Source organism: Stenella coeruleoalba (genome assembly GCF_951394435.1).
Source record: "Stenella coeruleoalba genome assembly, chromosome: 18".
Lineage (NCBI taxonomy): Eukaryota > Metazoa > Chordata > Mammalia > Artiodactyla > Delphinidae > Stenella > Stenella coeruleoalba.
This window is the reverse complement of record NC_137164.1, coordinates 9505646-9525987: the sequence shown is the minus strand read 5'-3', so window position 1 is coordinate 9525987 and position 20342 is coordinate 9505646. Positions and strand designations below refer to the sequence as shown.

At 39.7% G+C, this 20342-nt stretch overlaps 1 protein-coding gene across 5 annotated transcripts in view; it reads left to right on the top strand.

The window, feature by feature from the left end:
* Window positions 1-20342, top strand: part of STARD13 (StAR related lipid transfer domain containing 13) — a 383423-nt gene that overhangs the window by 186597 nt on the left and 176484 nt on the right. Inside the window, exon 1 of one of the 5 annotated variants that reach the window (XM_079903296.1) lies at window positions 16110-16292. The exons of the other annotated variants lie outside the window; for them this stretch is intronic. Coding sequence (XP_079759422.1) covers window positions 16214-16292 — 79 coding nt within the window. The 5' untranslated portion in view covers window positions 16110-16213. Of the gene's footprint in view, window positions 1-16109; window positions 16293-20342 lie in introns of those variants that run through there. 5 annotated transcript variants of the gene reach the window in all.

The following is a 20342-nucleotide window of genomic DNA, read 5'->3' as shown; positions in this document are numbered from 1 at the left end:
CCCTAGAGTAAGAGATCCTGGCCCAAGTCACTCAACAGAGCCAACTCTATTTTCTCGTGTAAAATAAGTACCTCTAGAACATTTGGGAAAAAAATCACTAACTACATGGCTTGCTACAGTCTAGATATTCAACAATTGCTCTTAGGAGTAGCCAAAAGCTGTCATAACCTTGTTTTGTTTTAAACATCTATTAGTAGGCTCCTTGATTACTGATTTCTAAAATATAAGCTCATTTAACACTTATAGTAGTAGACACTACAGTTACCCAATTTTACAGAGGAGGAAACTGAGGTGGAGTGAGGTGAAATAACTTGTCTAAGGTCAGGCAGTTAGCAAGCCGCCAGGCAGGGCTTTCAGCTTGGACGTCTGGTTCCTCCAAAAGTGTGCTCTCACCCCTCAGGCTGTAGGGCCTCATCTATACTGGAAGTATAATAAGGAGCATACAAGTATGTATCTTATCTCTGTTGTATTTTTGTACAAGTTCTAAGTTTTTGTGTAGACTTACAAACAGTGAGCTGTGGAACTGAAGGAGACTTTAGAGATCATCTATGAGTCCGACTCCTTATTTTACAAGTTCTCACTAAAGACTAGGGAAGTTAAGTGATTGACTCACCGTCATAGTGATCTTGGTAGCAGAAATGTGGTAGGTACCCAAGTCCCCCGATTCAATGCCCTTTCCGTTGTGCTGCCTTTCTGTCTTCACAGGAGATAATTTAATTATTGTTAAAATCACATTCTTTGAAAAACTTTTAATTGAGATATAATTCACATAATATTCACCCTTACAAAGTATATACTTCAGTGGTTTTTAGTGTATTCACAAAGTTGTACAACCATCATCACTATCTAATTCTGGAACATTTTCATCACCCCAAAATGCCTATTTGTAGTCACACCTATTTCTCCCTTCTCCCAGCCCTTGGCAACAGTTAAGCTACTTTCTGTCTCTATGAATTTGTCTATTCCGGATATTTCATATAAATGGAATCATGCAATAGGTGTCTTTGTGTCTGGCTTCTTTTACTTAACATAATGTTTTCAAGGTTCATCCACGCTATAGCAGATATTAGTGCTTTATTCCTTTTTATGACTGCATAATACTGTATGGATATACCACATTTTGTTTATCTTTTCATCAGTTGATGGACCTGTGGGTTGTCTGCACTTTGGGGCTATTATGCATAATGCTTCTGTGAGCATTCATGTATATATTTTTGTGTGAACATATGTTTTCAATTTTCTTGGATATATTTTTATGAGCAGAAAAGAGGAAGGCAAGGAATTAGCCCTGAGGCACTATAGCCTCAGAGGTCGGCAGGGTAAGAACCCTATGATAAACTGAGGTGACACTAAACCAGGAGAGCATGATATCTCAGAAGCCGAGTGAAGAAAGAATTTCAGGAAGAAAGATGTGACCAAAAGTGTCAAAAACTTCTGAGATGTCGGTGAAGATAAGGACCGAGAAATTATCATTGAACTGGCAAGATGCAGGTCATTGAGAAATGAGGTTGTGCTGGGGTGGTGGGAACCAAAACCTGAAGGAGTGGGTTGCTGGAGATAGAGAGGAAGGTAAAGAAGTGAAGGCAATACATAAGTCCCACGTAGGTGCTGTAGTATGTCTCAATAACATTATTGATGCATATAATTTGAGATCCAATTCAGAGGCATCACAATATATTGGAAAGAGCACAAGCTTTGGAGTCAGACCCACTTGAGTTTAGCTGCCAGCAATATCACCTGCTTGCTGTGTGACCTTATGCAAGTGACTACTTAAGTCTCTGGACTTTATTTTCCCTCATCTATAAAACTGAGATTATAACACCAATCATACAACAGTGCCGTGAAGACTAGAGGTAATGAGAAACCCATCCTGGGACAGCTTCTGGCACACAATGGTCACACTATAAAGTGTCAATTTTATATTACTAATTTTATTATTTTTTAATTTACCAACCAAAACCAAGACTGCTGGTATTCTATGTTGCTTATTATTAAAATCCAATGCTTTGTAACCAGATGGCTGGGAAAACTTTACAGAAGAGTAGTCATTTCTGTGTTTTGATGGATGATTGGAAGCTCTGTGGCAGAGAAGGTCTAAAGGCGTATTTCTGATGGGAGAGCCACAGATACGAGATAGCACGTGTGTCTGGAGGATGCCTGAAGTAAGAGACAGGTTGGAGAGAAGGGCTGAAGGCAGAGTGTGAAGAACCTTATAAACGGTGTTAAAATAAATGTAATCTTTATATAATCTTTAAAGATAAATTATACGTCATGGTAATTATTTCCATTTTATTATCAAAGCTCAGTGCCTCCATGAACCTGAATTTTAAAGGGCTATACTTACTAACTTCAAGAACCACGTGGTAAATAAGATTCAAAACACCACAAAAGCCCATGGCACTTAAAAGATAGATTTACAACCATCTGGGTGCATCAACCATAGCTCCCAAAATACTGGTGCCTGAATGACAGCCTGATGAAGCTTTCATGATTTCATGGGGAAAATGTTATTTGAGGCTTCTGACCGATCGTTTTTTTCCTTTACTATGAGGCTATGTCTTTTCTTCTTTTTGATGTTTAAAAATGGCATTTTTGAAATGAAATGATAGTGGTGTTGTTGAATGCCTTGACCTAGCAAAATTAAAAGGTAGATAACTTCAATTTTACTCCTAAAGTTTCTTTTGAAATTATTCCCAGTCTATTAAATCACAAAGTCTGGGATTTTTTGTCTTAAAGTACACTATCCTTGAAATCTGCAAATATTGTTTCACTTAAGTATGAAGGGATCACAAAGAGTCCCTAAATGCCATTGCTGTTAGTAGATAATCCTGAGATACTTAGGAATCTTTAAGGGTGTTCTTCTCATGCCACAGGCAGCCATTCGAAAGTCCCTGAAGGAAGTCTCTGTATACATACAAAACGTGAAGTCTGGTATATACATGTAAATACACAGTTGTGACTCCCAACCTCTATTGAATGAGGTTGATCAGATGCTTAGCTCATACAGAATATTCTCGCAAGGTCTCAGTTCAATGGAAAGATTTGATGAATTGGATGAAGTGGAGAAGTGAAGTTTTACGAGGAGCTTTCATGTGCTAAATCAAGTTTCTGTAGTTTTTCTTCACATTTGCATTACTAAGACAGGCATCAAAGGGGAACTGTGTTCTAGTTTGATAAAATATTTTAGAAAGTGTTTTATGTTGTTTCTTCCCAAGGATGTTATAGATTACACACAACATTCAGATTTTTTATAAACCTTTGTAATGTCAGTGTAAGGGTGAGCTCTCCTAAACTTAAAAAAAGAAAAAAAAAAAGCGTTTCGCTCTGTCTCATTCTATAAGCTAAATATTCCTAGTAATCGCATACATTCTCAACAGAGTATACCGCCAACTACTGTGATTATAAAAAGGCAACGTCTAGTCTTAACTTGATTACTAGGTATTAGACAGATGACGACAAAGCACCAATGCAGGCTGGTATTAGAGACGGACACCAGCTTTGGTGCTCTGACAGAACTGGGTTTGAATCCAGCTACCTGACAGATGAAAATTTGCTTGCTGTTCTGTGGAGCATCACAGAGAGCCAACAAATTAGGTGAAGTAGATGAAGGTGTGAGTTTGGATGAGTGGGTTGTGAAGTGCTCTTCGGAATAGGTGACTCTTGAGATGAATTTTTAAGAATAAAATAGAAATTCACCAAGGGCTTGGGAGGAGGGGAGGGTGCTATGGCAAGGACCAACAGCATACACAGACAGTTAGGCCTGAAGACTTACAAGGCGGGGGGCAAAGGGTCGAGGACTACTGACCCCAAATCAAGGTGTCTGAAGGGCATACACATGGAAATATTCAGTGGGGTTGGTTGCTTCTGCTTGTTGGACTCATGTGAACTTTAATTGATAAAGTAAGCATTTATTCGTATTATATAGTAATGAAATTTCCCACTGGGGTAGCAGATTCTTCATTCTAAATTCCTTATCAAAAAAAAAAAAAAACAAAGAAACCACCAACACCCCCCCAAAAAAAACCCAGCTATCTAGAACAATGAACTTATGATAAATTAAAAAAAAAAATCTTCCTAACAATATTTTTAAATTATACTTAATTTTTACTTTAAATTACTTTAAATTATACTTACATTTTACTAGATGCTTATACAATTCTTACTTATTCATGTTCCCAGGAAATCTACAGTGTTTTGAAAATACTCAACAGCAAAGATAGCTGTTTTACTAGGCGATTAAAAGGAAATTATGGGTTTGAGTTCAAAACGTCAGTTCTACTAACTGGGATCTAAATATTTTGGAACTCACTACAATTGGCTAAGGGAGAACTGAGAATGTCATTACCTAAGAAAAGACTTCTAGTAGAATTCTAATAAACCTGACTCAACAAAGGGATCACTCTTCATGGAATTTTTGTTGTTTATTATTACAAATTTTGTTATCACTTTGATCTGAATAAGATGTTCCAAAATAAAATCCAAAAAGCACAGTGTGAACAATGTCTCTTACCTATTAAATCTCTGAATCCAGCAACAGGTATTCACATACTTATCCAGCAGAGTTTTTGTTCGTTTTGATTTGTAGAAGAAAGCTATGTTGCCACATGTCTACTCAAATAAATTAACGTTATCTAAACTGACTCATTTGGAAGGGGCAAGTCTACATAGCAAAAAAGTATGACATGTATGCATGCCAAAAACACTGAAATGAACAGAGTTCTCATTTTCTTCTTGTTTAGTGATGCCATCTCTTGACCTTTACCCTGCACCCTGAGTCAAGCACAGATGCTGAAGTGTAGAATCATAGAAAATGAGAGGATAGGGTGGGGTGAAGGGAAGGGGCCGAAAATAAGGGAGGGGCAATTTCTCAAGATAGGAATTTAGGTAAAAAAATGCCCCTGACAAGGCAATTCCAACTTGAAAGACTATCTTCCCCAGCTAGGTGGCATCTAGAACCTATGACTGCCATTCAGAGAAAAAGAAAAAGGAAAAAAGGAATACAACATTTTCCCCTTAAGGCAAAATGAGTTGTTTCTCTTTAGTAAATGCATGGACTTAAATTATGGAACCTCAGATTTTATAGTCAAAGCAAAGGAAACCATAAGATAAACAGTTAAAATGTTTTATTGATTAAATGTTATTGTAGCTTTCATGTGTATTTTGTAAAGCAAAACATGGATATTTCATGCAATGCTTCAAGCACAATTTTCTAAAGAAAACCAATAATCATGTGTTCTGATAGGAACTGCATATTCAATAGTGGACAAATCCCATAGCATTATTCTTTTTTCTCACAGTAATGGTAAAGTGTTTTTCAGTGATTGTAAAAAAATCACACCATCTTCTTTCCTTTTACATAGAACTTCATAAGATAATCCACATGCAAGAAAAGCATAGAATAAACAATGTCTCTTACCTACTAATTTACTTTCCACCACTATGTTGAGGCCATGGCTTGGTGCCACCTTTGGCCTCATTTCTTATCACAGCCCCCCACTATCTCTGAGCCCACAGTATCCTCTTGAACCTCTGGCCCCTTATTATTTCACATTTGTATCCCAGAGCCTAAAAGGAGTCCACTTTTTTTTTTTTTTACTAAATGAATAAAGAAATAAATAACTTTAGGCTAGAAGTGATGCAACATGTAAATAATATTACAATTAATGTTTACAGTTAACAAAGCACCTTCTTTGTCTGATTTAATACTCAAAATCATGCTATGAGGTAGATACGTCATATCTCTGTTTTACAAATAAGGAAACAAAAGCTCAGAGAGGCTAACTAGGCTTCCCAAGAGCCCAGCTAATGAAGTCACTTAAGCTGAGATTTAAACCCCGATCTTTACTAAATTCCATATACTTTCTACTACATCCTGCTTCCTCTAGAAGTATTATACGCAATGAGTAGAAGCTGAAAGATTCTATCTAATATATTGAATTTTTTTCAGGATGAAATAAGAAAGCATTCTATTTTTGAAAAATTCAGAATATTAATAACATTTTATGAATTTTCACATTCGTTTGGTTTATTCTTCTTTATAAATATGAAAGAAGAACCAGCAATGCAAGTTTAATATCACAAGAGAGTTGGCAGTATTTTATTAACCTGCCCTCCTAAGTTGCCTGCAATGGTGTAATTACTGCTATTTATCAGTCTGTGCACATGTACTGAATTACAGCCTAGAGATGTATAACTTTCACTTACAGAGAAGAAGGTTGGAGGGTGCAAAACATTCTATTGTAGTCCTAGGAAGATATTTTTAAAAATTATATTTCCCTTTTGCAATCCCATAATGATTTCTTTTCATGTAATCTTCTCTTTAACTGATCCGTAGCTGGAAGATCCACCAGCATCCAGCAGCATGCTCCCCCAGGAACTAGGTGAGTGACAGTTGCCTGCTGCCACCTAGACTTGGCAGTTGAAAGGAGCAGAGATGGCTCCACTATGCGTGTTGCTATATTCCTGACTTGCCAAAGACTGGGAAGTCGAAGGCGTTTACAAGTGTATATTATTTCTCCATGTACATCCCCATACTTCCCAGCATACAGCATGTCAGTGGACCCTACATGAGGGTTCTAAAAAAATGAATCTGAGTAGATAATTTTTAATACTTGTCAATTAGAAATGTGATGCTGCATAGAAGAAAAATACAAAAATTAGGAATAGGTTGGTCAGGGCTTAAGAACATGTGTTGTCCCCATCCTCAACCCCCCCTTTTGGAGGGACACCTTTTACTCAAAAGAGATTCTTCCTGTCTCATCCATTCCCAGTTTAGAATATTGATACATCCTTATGGCTGTCTTTTCTGCTATTATTGCACACTATGAAAAATTGCAGATTTAAAAGAAACTCTGACAAGTGTTTTGAGTAGGAATAGGAAATCCTAAACCCAGGATGATTATTTCAGATGATCACAGATGCCTGCCAGTGCTTTTTTAGGATCATTGTTCAGTGTTTTTGAATGAAAAAACAGTTGAACGTGACTATTCTCTCTGGATCTCCTCCCCTCTGTGCCCACTGTCTGCCTTGCTTTGTAAATGTAGACATGCATTAGCTTCTCCCTTCAGCCTTCCTTTTGTTTGGTCAGGTGTCTCCTTGCAGACAGCTGACCCACAACTCCAGTTCTCACTATTGCCCCTATTGTGAAGACTCTGACTTCCCTTCCTGTAGCTCTGCAGCTTCTTCTAGGTCCCTGATCCATCACCTGAACCCACAACTCTCTAATCTCACTTCAAACTCATGAAGAGTTCAGAGAAGGAAGAATGAGTGTATCATTCCAAGTGTCATGGAGGAGGCTGGGCCTGAACTCACTGTAATGTAGGCTCTTCTACATCAGAACTGCACAGATGGAACTTTTATATTAAGAAAATTTTTTGAATTCTTGGAATTCAACAATATGTCTAATATACAGTCAGTGGTTCCCATTAAATCTAAACTGCTGTCTGAGATCAGTATTAAGTCTGCAGAAAGCTGTGCTTGTTAAAAAATCACAGAATTAAGTACTTGTTGAAAGAGCCTAGCAAAGTGACCAACATCAGATCCTTGGTGGTCTTGCTGACCTCAGAGCACAGATGAGGCTCACAACACACTGACTGTGGGCAACCATCAGGCACCATGTGGGAGGAAGTTGGTAATCCTACAAGACAAATCATATTTTGCCAAGACATTTGATTAAAAATTTGGTCATTGGGCTTCCCTGGTGGCACAGTGGTTGGGAGTCCGCCTGCCGATGCAGGGGACATGGGTTCTTGCCCCGGTCCGGGAGGATCCCACGTGCCGCGGAGCAGCTGGGCCCGTGAGCCATGGCCACTGAGCCTGCGCGTCCGGAGCCTGTGCTCCGCAACGGGAGAGGCCCACGTACCACAAAAAAAAAAAAAAAAAAAAAAAAAAAAAAAAAAAAAAAAAAATTTGGTCATTGATCGGGTCCAAGTTTAATTCCTTTAAGAAATGCAGATATGCACATTGACAGATGCTTTTCCAACATTTTTTTAAAAATGTACTATAAGCTCTATTCTTTTTTTTTTTTTTTTGCGGTACGCGGGTCTCTCACTGTTGTGGCCTCTCCCATTGTGGAGCACAGGCTCCGGACGCGCAGGCTCAGCGGCCGTGGCTCACAGGCCCAGCCGCTACGCGGCATATGGGATCTTCCCGGACCGGGGCATGAACCTGTGTCCCCTGCATCAGCAGGTGGACTCTCAACTACTGTGCCACCAGGGAAGCCCTATAAGCTCTATTCTTGCATCCATCCCAGGCATGTCCACTCCTGCTCTATTTTCTCCATACACTGTGTTTCATTTATATATTCAGGAACATTTTAGTTAGAATAATCAAAGGAAGAAATAAACAACAGTTAATTGGGAAATGGACTAATTCTAGAGCCACAGTGACGGTCATCATAGGAGGAGATGGCTGTGATATAATTGTTCTTCCTCCAGTGACCATCAATAGAGTGGGTTTTGCCAGATCTCCTGAAGCAATTGCTACTATAAAGCTCCATGTGGAGCAGGACTATTGTCCCTCCAAATATAGACCCTCTATGTTTGAGGGCCAAGAAATCCAATGTCAGAATGAAACAATGGAAGTCTGCCCAGAAACTTCTGTAAAAAACGATCCCTTTGATAAAACTGACTAATAAAGAAACACCACAATTGCTCTTTTACCAGTAATCGTTTTAAACATTTGATTATAAATGAAAATTTTGTGGTAGCTTGTGACCAAGAAGATTCACATTTGTATGTGTGCTTCCCAAAGGGAGAGATGGTAGGTATAGTATAAGCACAGAAAGAGGGACATAAAATGTGAAGCCCTAATGCCTAGCTCAGGCTTTAGTAGATGCAGGGCCTACTGCTAAGATACAGATAGAGAGAATATATGCCAACCTTTAAACTGGATCTGAAGCCCTCCCCAAATTGCTCATGGGTGACGAGGCCTGCCTGTGTATTTCCATAGAATCTTGTGCTTTAATACATTGTAATACTAGAGGGTACCTTAACTGTTGTAATTTGTTGTCTTCCCCATGTAGGGGAGGTCTACATCTTATTTCTTTATGCTCAGTACTTAGCATAGTGCATGGCACATAGTGGGTACTCACTAAAAATAAATAAAAAATAGTTGTTAAATTAATGAATATTCCTGCTGGTAAAAAATTTATCATCCACATGGATATGTTTTAACTATAAGGACATATACAGCTGATTTGCTGTCTACTCCCTAAGGTGAATTTTATGTTCTTGATAAATAAATTGTACATTTGTTTTTGTTTTTTAATTTTATTTATTTATTTTTTGGCTGCACAGCACATAGTTCCCCGACCAGGGATTGAACCTGTGCCCCCTGCATTGGAGGCACAGAGTCTTAACCACTGGACTGCCAGGGAAGTCCCAAGAAGTGGTATGTTTACTCTGTGTAAGGTGTTCTGCTAATCACTGTGGAGGATACAGAGAATAAAAGATGTAAGACTCCACCTACCCCTAATTTTATCCCCAGGCTTGTGTGGAATGCTCCTCTTTAACTCACTCTGAATCATCATCTGTCAGTTCTTTGAGGGCTTAGTGACTGTGGTACAGGAATAGGTGCTCATTAAATGTCTGGTGAAGGAATGGATAAATGAATCTACCTGGTGCTTGTGGGCAATTTGACATCAAAAGCTTGGGGCTAACAGCTATCAGTGTAATGATGAAATACTTGAAGCTCTCATGGACTTTTTTTGTCAGCTGATTGTGGTCAACATTCTTAACATGTAACTGCAGTAGAAGCTCCTTGAAGGCAGGATATTAACTATTTTGATCTTATTCATCATTGTATTCTCAGTCTCAGACACACTGTAGACTATCAGTAAATATTTGCTGAGTTAATGAAGTTTTGAATGTTTTGAGTCTTTGCAGAGAAAATTTGAAAAGTTAACAAATAACAGTGATAGAAAACACAGAGTCAAAGAGAAATAAAATGTTTTGGGGGGCTCACTGTAGTCAAGATCATGTCTTGTGGGGGTGCGATATTTTTATAAATAAAATTTATAAATTTTAATCATATTTTGGATAGATCTTGAAGAGACAGGTAGAGTTTCAACAGGCGTAGATGTCCAGGAGAGGACTGACTTCTCCCTTTTTTTTTTAAACTCTTATTTCAAAGTTACAGAATTCCTTGATTCAGAGACATGGAGTTTAAAAATTATACAGAATTCTTATCTTTATGTCTGCAGAGAAAATCAGTTATTTTTAAGGTGATTTTTTTTTTAAATCACATGGAATGTTGATAAACATTTTTTTTGAGATTTAAAAGAGAGGGGTTTCAGAATTTAATCATGAAATTAATGTTAAGTACTGAAACACATTCCTGTAACGCTTTAAGCTATTTTCGTACCAATAAAAGACTTCAGCCCTTTTTTTAGAACTAAAGCCCATTAAAATCAATGAGATCTTTAAGAAAAATAATTTTACTTTTAGTGATAAATCATAGTAAAAAATATGATGCCTAAAATATTCACCTAACCATGTAAGACATCTGTGTCTCTGCAGCAAGATCAAAACCCTCAAAATTAAGGGCCTTTGGACCCTGCCTGTGTCTATAGTTAACAGATTTCACAACCTGGGCAAGTCCACAAACTCATCTTCCTTGTTGATGAAAAGAGGGGCTTATATGAGAACTGTGCCTCTCAAGCTTTAACGTGCCACTGACCACCTGCAAACCTTGTTAAAATGCAGATTCTGATTTAGTATGTCTGGGGCAGGGCCCAAGATTCTGCATTTCCAGCAAGTTCCCAGGTGATGCCCACGTTGCTGGGTTTTGACCCCACTGTGAGTATCAAAGGATTAGAAATCTTTTGCTTTCTGCTGCCCCAGGATCCTAGGTAAGGTTTCCAGCATGAAAAGTTTGTTATCAGACATAACCTGGAATTATGTATGGTTCAACTACAAAAGGCTTCTGGAAGTCCTTCTCACTGAATGTGCCCAGTGCTTGGCATTACTTTACCACTTCGACTCATAGGAATAATTTTTCCTGGCACATAGTAGGTGTCTTTGGCACATAGTAGATTCTTCTTCCTTCATTTCTCCCTGGCAAGTGCCAGATCATAGTGGTAGTTAAATACCAATACTTAATATAATATGCTTTGTGTGACTTTAGGCTCCTCTAGGAATCTGGCCAACAGTTATTGTATCATCCGTCAGTCATAAAATCTAATAATAATTTCTTGAGCCCTACTGGGTATAATGGACATAGTATAGACTGTATAATGCAAGGTATATATCATTATGCTTTATTTGCAGATGAGGATACTGAAGCTAAGAGAGATATAAGTGAAGTCTAGGGCCACCTAACCAGTAAGAGTGGCCAAGATTTGAACCTAAGTCTTGCTGGGTCCCAAGCTTTGGTCTTTCTACTATACCACACTGCCTCTCTGAGGGAGGCACAAGACTGGAAAGAGGAAGGTTCAAAGATGTGCATGGCATATTATGGGCTTCTAGAACTTTTGAATATAAGATCACTAAGAGATAATACAAAGCATCTCCAAATGAAGTACTCGGTGATTATTTCAGAAATAAGTTTTGTGGTAATGCAGATGTGAAAGGAAGCTGTGTGTGCAAGAATGGCTTGGAAAGGCTTCCCAAAGAAGGGGGCCTTTGAGTCAGGTCTTGAAAAATGATTTGGAATTGAAGGAGCAAAGAAGGGAGCATCACAGACAGTGGGGACAGAGGTAGAATCACTTTCCTTCCAAACATGAAAATTTTTAAGGCTTTTTCAGGCAATAAGAAGGGCGTCCACCATGACAGACCATTAATGCCAGACTGAAGAATTTGGATTTCATCCTTTTATCAGTGGGAGACCTCTTGATGTTTATAAATAATATGTCAGAACTATACTGTAGAAAGAATAATATATCAGAACTATACTTTAGAAGGTAACTCTGGCAACTAGGTATGTGAAAAACTAGAGCTAGAAGAGTCGGGAGGCAGCAAGATAGATGGTTAGTTTTTTCATCTGTAAAATTAGGAAAAAATACTACCTCATAGGGTTGTTTTGAGAATTAGATGAGATACAGCATGTAAAGCACTTAAAATGGTGCCTGGCCCATAGTGTTAAAAAAATGTGAGCTATCATGTCAGCTAGGTGTGAAGGCGAATTAGCCTAAATTCTGTATTTATTTACGCTCAACTTTAGAGTTAGTTCTTCCCTTAAAGAGCCTCTTAGTACAGCGTCAGGCATATTGAATGTCATCACTGCTAGGTAGTGTGACAGGTGTCATCATTATTTTCCTCTTTTGCTCTTCCTCCAGGCAGGTGTGCATCTGTGTCATCTTTTCTCTAACTTTACTGTCACAGGGCAGCACAATGACTCTCCTTTGGCTTAATGTTGCTTTGTGGCTTGTAGCAATCTTTCCTCCAATAATTCTGCCCCAGTTACTACATGAGAAGGCTTCCTGAGCATGCGCTCTGCTTGGAATGAAAGAAGGGCTGCAATTCTGAGAACAATTTTAAAATAAATGGGTGAGTCCAGGTTTTCTAAGAAAAAGAAACTCAAGGTGGAAATTCCCTGCAGAAGAATTTGACTGGGAGTGACATTTGACATATATCAGCAGCTTTGGGTTTTCATAGGTTAGTCCTGATTTTAAACCAAGACTTCACATACTGAAGTAAAAGGTATACTAGACATATTTAGTTAGAACAGAGTCCAGTCCAGAAGAGGAGAGAGAGAAAAGATATGGTGTGGGGGAGGAGGGATAAAGTAACAGTCAAGTCACCAGGTCCCCAGGCTTCATCCTCACTGAGTAGTCAGATCCCCTTCTGAAGATCACTTCATTTTCTCACATACAGAGTGAAAATACCATTTGTGTATGTGCCTTTCATCCAGCATTCCATTCTACCAAAATTTATTATCTACTCCTGTGGGCCAGGCACTAGGCTAAATGCTGTGATACAATAATGAGCAGAAATACACATAGTTCCTGCCTTCAAAGAATGTACAGACTAGGGGCATAGACAGATATTAATCAAATAATCTCCCCCCCCCCAAATATTATAATGCAGCTATGTCAGAAGCTACAAGGGAGAAGTACATGTGCTACATAGGGCAACAGGAAAAGTGTCCTTGAGGGAAGGAGTGTTGAGCAGTGGTTGCTTATGCCACGCTGGGGGTAACTGGTGTTATAGCCCAAGAAGAGGGAACTGCGTGTTCCATTGCCTTGGAAGGAAGGCCAGTGTCCCAGGAACACAGAGCAAGAAGGAGGATGTGACTATTGAGGCTGTAAGAGCAACTGGGGGAAAAACCAAGCCAGGCCTGGCAGGTCTTTTCAAAGGATTGTCTTAAAGGGTTGTTGCCATCATCAAGTGAAACAAAGAGCCTAGATTTATAATCCAAAATCTTTAAAAATTATACAATTCTGAACAAATGGAAGGCAATTTAATTATAATCATGAGTATTGTGCCTCTGAGTTATACTAAGAGAATTGTTCCAAATATCATTATATAGCTTACAATAAGCATTTATTCTACTCATGGAATCAAAGAACAAAATTTGGCTGTATAATGGGTCATAAAATCCTCTCCAAAGAAAAGTCTAGGCCTCCACCCGTTTGATACATATAATGTCGGTGATTTCATAGAATCATAAACTCTTAGTTTGGACCTTCCTCGCTAACCTGTGACATTTCCAATGTGGCTGATCACACTGAAACTGAGATCCTCTAAGGATGAGGACCTCCTAGCTATCAGAGGCAACTTATTCTGTCTTTGTACTTTGAACCTGCTTCAAATTTCTCACTCACATTTTGGGTCAAAACCTGTAAAATAAGGGCAAGGGGGTGGGGGGATGCTAATCTCACAGTGCGCCAAGCGCTTCACATCCACAATCTAACTTAACCCTTACAAGAGCCTTATGAGGCCTAACCTCAGTTTTACAGATGAGAAAACTTAGATGCAGAAAATTGAGCTAATTTGTATTTGTCCAAACCCGTGTAGTAAATAAGTAGCAGAGCCTGACCATGAATACAAGCTGATTTGACTCCAAAGCCACAGTTCTAAGTGTTCTAGAACTATATTTTAGAGCCACTTAAAAAATATTTTGATAGTTACATCATCTTTTGAAAATCTGATGAAATCCAAAGACCTATGCTCTAAAAAGGTGAAAATATGCACAACATTTTGCAAACAGCGTCAGTTTTGGAGACTCACAGATCATAAGGAAATATACCCATGCTATTGTATTTGTTGGTTACCACATTAGCTTCATTAGGACAGAGATCACTGTCTGTCTTAATCATTGATGCATTCCCAGCACTAAGAACGTTGCCTGGCACAGAGCAGGAGCTCAAAAAATAGTTCATGAATAAAATTGATTCCAAATGCTTGGGCCCATTCACCTAATTACTTAGAGCAGGAGGATAAAAGTACAGTATGGAGGGGCTGGCTTGGTGCAAAATTCAAGAGAACCACAGAATGACTTCCAAACCCTGATTGTGGACCCCAAGGGACCTTCTGAGTCCAGAGTTGAGAAATTATAGGCCAAGTTTGTTTTGTTTTGTTTTGCTTTTTAACTTTAAAATCATTTTCTCTTCCTCTACTCTCAGAAAAGGATATTGTCTTTAATAATTTCTTTTTAAGCTAGAATTTTAAGTACACTAGTAAAAATAGCCCTTCTGAGTAAGTTTTCGGGAAGTATTTGGATAAAAGTGCATAGACCACTTTATCCGACTGCTTCCTAGTGTCACCACTATATTATTTAAATGGATTTTGCTTGTTGTTGGGGAAGTGAGAACTTTAATATGCTTATGTATATCTCTAAAGCTGAAGTAAATATCAGCTCTTGGTAAATAACTGTAAGGATATTTTATGTTATTTCTCTCAGGTTTTAAAATAGCTGAAAAGAGGGCTTCCCTGGTGGCGCAGTGGTTGAGAGTCCGCCTGCCGATGCAGGGGACACGGGTTCGTGCCCTGGTCTGGGAAGATCCCACATGCCGCAGAGCGGCTGGACCCGTGAGCTATGTCCGCTGCTCCTGCGTGTCCGGAGCCTGTGCTCTGCAACGGGAGAGGCCACAACAGTGAGAGGCCCGCGTACCGCAAAAAAAAAAAAAAAAAAGCTGAAAAGATAGTTTCCTATACCTAAAGATTCGGTCTGTGCAGTTGGTAGTTCTTAGCACTCCTGTTGAATCTTGCCCAAAAGGCAACATTCAAGAAGTATGATACAAAATCCTTTTTCAACGAGTTTTTCTTGGTTCAGATGAACTGATAATCATATATACTTGCTTCCCTTATGTGTATACAAGATAAGTAATATATATACATATAAACCCATCTACATGAGGAAAGGGAAACCTTAAGAGACTAAAACAGTCAGTAAGTGGTAGAGCTGGGATGCTATTTGGTGCTTTGCAACAGGAGAGAAATATGATGAAAGTGGTATCCTGAGAAGCTAAACGTTCTGTGGTGTTCAGGATAGATGGTATTCAGGAGGCAGGGTTAGACAGGGACACAAGTTGGACTGTCAGAATCGTCTAGGCAAGAGGGCTGGTCCCTACATGGTGGAGGCAATAACACAAGAAGGAATGGATGTGAGAGACATTTTGAAAAGGAAATCATAGATTTTTTTGTTTGTTTTCTCTCTTGTTCTCTTTCTCTTTTGAACACTGAGGTTTTGCCTAATACTGTGGGAGTCACTGAGGAAATTCAGGCCATGTTAGACAGTATGCAGATTTTTCTTGTCTATGTCTGCCATCTGTGAGACACAGAGGCAGCTGGAAGTAAGGTTAAGTCTGAGGCTTCTTCTCCACACCTCCTGACGTGAATCGTTGGTTAGGCTTGATCCCCTTATTATAAAAGCAATATAATTAGTCATGTGATAGAATATTTGGAAAATGGAAATTTAAAAGAAATCATCCATAATTCTACCATCCTAAAAATGGTCATAATTATTTTTTTGGTGTGTTTCCTTCTAACCTTTTCGTACTATGCATTAAAAAAAAATTTTTTTAATTGTAATCGTAGTATATACCACACCATTTTGTGCCCTACATTTTTTTTTAAATATAAATTTATTTATTTATTTTTGGCCGTGTTGGGTCTTCGTTTCTGTACCAGGGCTTTCTCTAGTTGTCGTAAGCGGGGGCCACTCTTCATTTTGGTGCGCGGGCCTCTCACTGTCGCGGCCTCTTGCTGCGGAGCACAAGCTCCAGACGCGCAGGCGCAGCGGCCATGGCTCACGGGCCTAGTTGCTCCGCGGCATGTGGGATCTTCCCGGACCAGGGCACGAACCCGTGTCCTCTGCATTAGCAGGAGGACTCTCAAGCACTGCGCCACCAGGTAAGCCCCAATGTACCCTACATTTTTTTTTTTTCTTGGCGGTACGCGGGCCTCTCACTGTTATGGCCCCTCCCGTTACGGAGCACAGGCTCCGGACGCGCAGGCTCAGCGGCCATGGCTCACGGGCCTAGCCGCTCCGTGGCATGTGGGATCTTCCCGGACCAGGGCACAAACCCGTGTCCCCTGCATTAGCAGGCGGACTCTCAACCACTGCGCCACCAGGGAAGGCCCAATGTACCCTACATGTTTTTTTTTTTTTTTTTTTCCTTGGCGGTACGCGGGCTTCTCACTGTTGTGGCCCCTCCCGTTACGGAGCACAGGCTCCGGACGCACAGGCTCAGCGGCCATGGCTCACGGGCCCAGCCGCTCCGCGGCACGTGGGATCTTTCCGGACCAGGGCACAAACCCGTGTCCCCTGCATCAGCAGGCGGATTCTCAACCACTGCGCCACCAGGGAAGCCCCTGTCCTACATTTTTGATTTGCAACAGTACACTGATTAACAGAATGCCGCGGGACTAGATTTTCTAAGGTAAAACGTACTGAGAAACAAGCCAAGGCCAAGGACAGCCCTTGAGACCCCCAAAGTCAGGGAATGAAAGAGGGTATTTTAAGTTAATCAAATATTGAGAGTAGCTTTTGATATGTTCAGGCCTTCTGTGCAGCAAACAAATTTTTGGTGCTTAGTATTTTCCTGTGATTGATTAGTGCTGAGTCATCTTGGTGGAGCGGCATAAGGAGAAGGTAGCCACGCCCGGCTATCTCTGTTGTACTCGGTCTGTTTAAACAGGTTTGTGTCATAAGACACAGTGTTATTATGATGTGCTCTCAGAGGTTGGCCAGAGGCGACTGTGTGCTTTGTTAAACATCAAGCTCTGGAGAAATAATAACATGAGAAATCTCAGGACAGCCTCTATATATTTGTGTACACACATATATATTCTCTATCAGAAAAATACACCCCATCCTACCCCCAGAAAGGCCATACAAAACAGGCATAAAAGCCAAGCAATGCCCTTTTCTTCCCTTAATTCAAAGGAGCACCAGTATAAGGAAACTTCAAGGGAAGCTACTATTGATATAGGTTTAGAAACCTGCTTTGCTTTTAAAAGTAGAATTGTACCAGGACTTCCCTAGCGTAGTGGTTAAGAATCCACCTACCAATGCAGGGGACACTGGTTCGAGCCCTGGTCCGGGAAGTACCCACATGCCGTGAAGCAACTAAGCCCGTGCGCCACAACTACTGAGCCTGAGCTCTAGAGCCCATGAGCCACAACTACTGAGCCCGCATGCCAGAATTGTTGAAGCCCGGGCGCCCAGACCCCATGCTCCGCAACAAGAGAAGCCACTTCAATGAGAAGCCCATGCACCATAAGGAAGAGTAGCCCCCTCTCGCCACAACTAGAGAAAGCCCGTGCTCAGCAACGAAGACCCATTGCAGCCAAAAATAAATAAATTAATTTTTTAAAAAGGTAGAATTGTACCAATTTTGAAAGATGATTAGACAAAGGGTAGCTTGTTTCCCAAAGCCAGAGTAGCATCTGATGGGTAGATTCAGGACTTCATACTGTTGCTGCCTTCCCCGGCACATCCCTCTTCCTTCTGCCCAAGCCTGTAACTCCTGAATTCAGTTTGCCTCTTAGTTCTTTACCATTATCCATCATAGTCCTTCTTCTAAAAGGACTATTACCTCCAGGAAATAGCCGCAGCAGAGAGGTATCCCCTGACTTTAGAGCTTCGGTGGAGACAAAGGGACAAGAGTCAAGAGGAATATTGATGGAAAGGTGTGTCCTTCCAACTTGAGTCTTAGAATCTGAGAGTCTCTATGATGCAGCAATTTGGGATACTAATCTCTCAATAACTGGAGAAGGGTGTCTAGCATAGGAAATTACTTATGCATTTTTTTTCTCTTCATGAGCATTTCCCCCCCAATATCGTCTCTCCCTCCTTCTCTCCCAGCTCTGCATCTCACCCAGCTCTGTATCTCGCCAGCCTCAGCACTACTTTTTCTGCTGTGTGTGTGAGTCTACTCTTGTTCCGATTTAGCTGACCCTACTCTGCTCCCACAGGCACCCTCTGAGCACCTCTGTTGTAGCACCTGTAATGCAGCCCTGTAATTGTAACTACCCTCAACTTTTCCTATTATAAATCATACTGTTGAGAAGAGGAGCAGTGTCTTATTCATCTTTGTACATTTGGTGCCTAGCACGAAATATACCTTAGAAATATTTCACTATGAAAGGGTGAAAGAAGCTGTAACATGAGTTAATTAGTGGCTTTGTTTCTATTTATGACAAGATACCAGCAAAAAAATCATATTTTAATTATACCAGAAGCACCTTTGGTCAAATCATTCTTCCCAACCTAAAAGAGGTCCCTCCTCTTGTTGCCCAGCCATAAGCACTGAAATTTGTCTTCCCAATCACCTCCAAGTTCCATTGATACCCATATCTAGGGCTCTAGAGAACTATGTTGCTACCTTCTCAAATTCTTAGTGCTTCTCTCTGTATGGGATGTGTTCTAATGTCATTCCTCCTCCTGGCACCACTTTCAGTTCTTTAAAATATAGATTAGTGGTCTTATGTTAGGAATAAAGAGGGAAAATAGTCTATCATATTCTTAGTGTACTGAGCTGAATTTATCCAAGAAGGCATATGTGGTTTAACTATATAAACAGTGTGATTGCATTATTAATCCTGCAATCTTATTCCTCTTCAGTTTGTGGGCCATGGTTATTACCAAACTTTACTTAGTACATAACTGTTGCATGACACCAGGTGGGAAGCAATTATATATAAAAGTGGACACTGGATCCAGGGCAGCAGGTCATTGTACATTTTTTTTTTCTTTTCTTTCTTTTTTTTTTTTTTTTTTTGTGGTGAAAATACAGCATTTATTGCAGGGCACCAATCAAGGAGAATGGGTGGGTCATGCTCAAAAGACCTGACCTCCTTTGTGTTCAGGTTTCAGGGAAGGGTTTTTAAAGGCAACATTAGAAGTGAGGGTTGCAGGGTGCCTGATCAGCTCATGGACATTCTTCTGATTGATTGGTGATGAGGTAACAGGATGATATTTTAGGAATCTCAGTTATCAACCTTCTGGTTTCAGCATACCATCTTAATAATGGTGTGCCTTTCAATGGGCAGTCTCAAACGTTTACAAAACAGATACTTTGGAGCATCAATAAAGAATTTCCCAAAGGATTCATCATAGGATTTCTTTAATGAGCAAGTTTCCCTTTCATATCCAAATTACAATTTGAGTCAACATAAAGAAAATGTATTCACTGTTGTTCAAGACAGAGAAGGAGATTATAGAATCAAATCTGATGCAGATGAAGATAAGCCTCTAATAAGTCTCTAAGAACAGACAAATTCCACCTAAGGGACTGAAAGATCCTGTCTAATAATCTAAGCAATTCTTTAAAAAAAAAAGAAAAGAAACACCCCAAGTTAGCAATTACATGTATTTTCGATCAGGGCAAAAATATATAGGTTCTAGAAATACCAGACAATAAATTAATTTAAATCTCCCGGAAAATTTTTTAAAGAATTATTAAAAGATGTTTATGAGCATGAAGAAATAGAGGTGGTTGATAACCCAGATGCAGAATGGGTCCATGAAGAACACTTGGCCCAATGGTGTTCAACTTTTTAATTGAAGGCACAACAGGCATGCTTAAAAATTTGAGGCTGATTCAAAGCTAAGGAAGATAGATTAATTTTTTTATGCCCTTCAGCCTCTCTCTGTGGAGAAAGGGTTGCTCATTTCCTCCAGGCTCCCTATTTTCACAAGGGACTTGTGAAAATTAAATTGTCCTCTGTTTGATGCTCAAAGCATATACTTTTGCCCCTAAACAACAAAGCAAAGTATGTGCATTTCAGGCTCCTTTTGGAGGAAAAAACCTTGAATCATCTGCTGTCCAGTCCTTATCCAATCCAAGTTGTTGTAGCAACAGCATATTGCCTAACATATATGCATTCACTCCTCTAGACATTCTAAATCTTATCCTTGGAAAAATTCAGATCATCATTTATTCAATTTTTTACTCA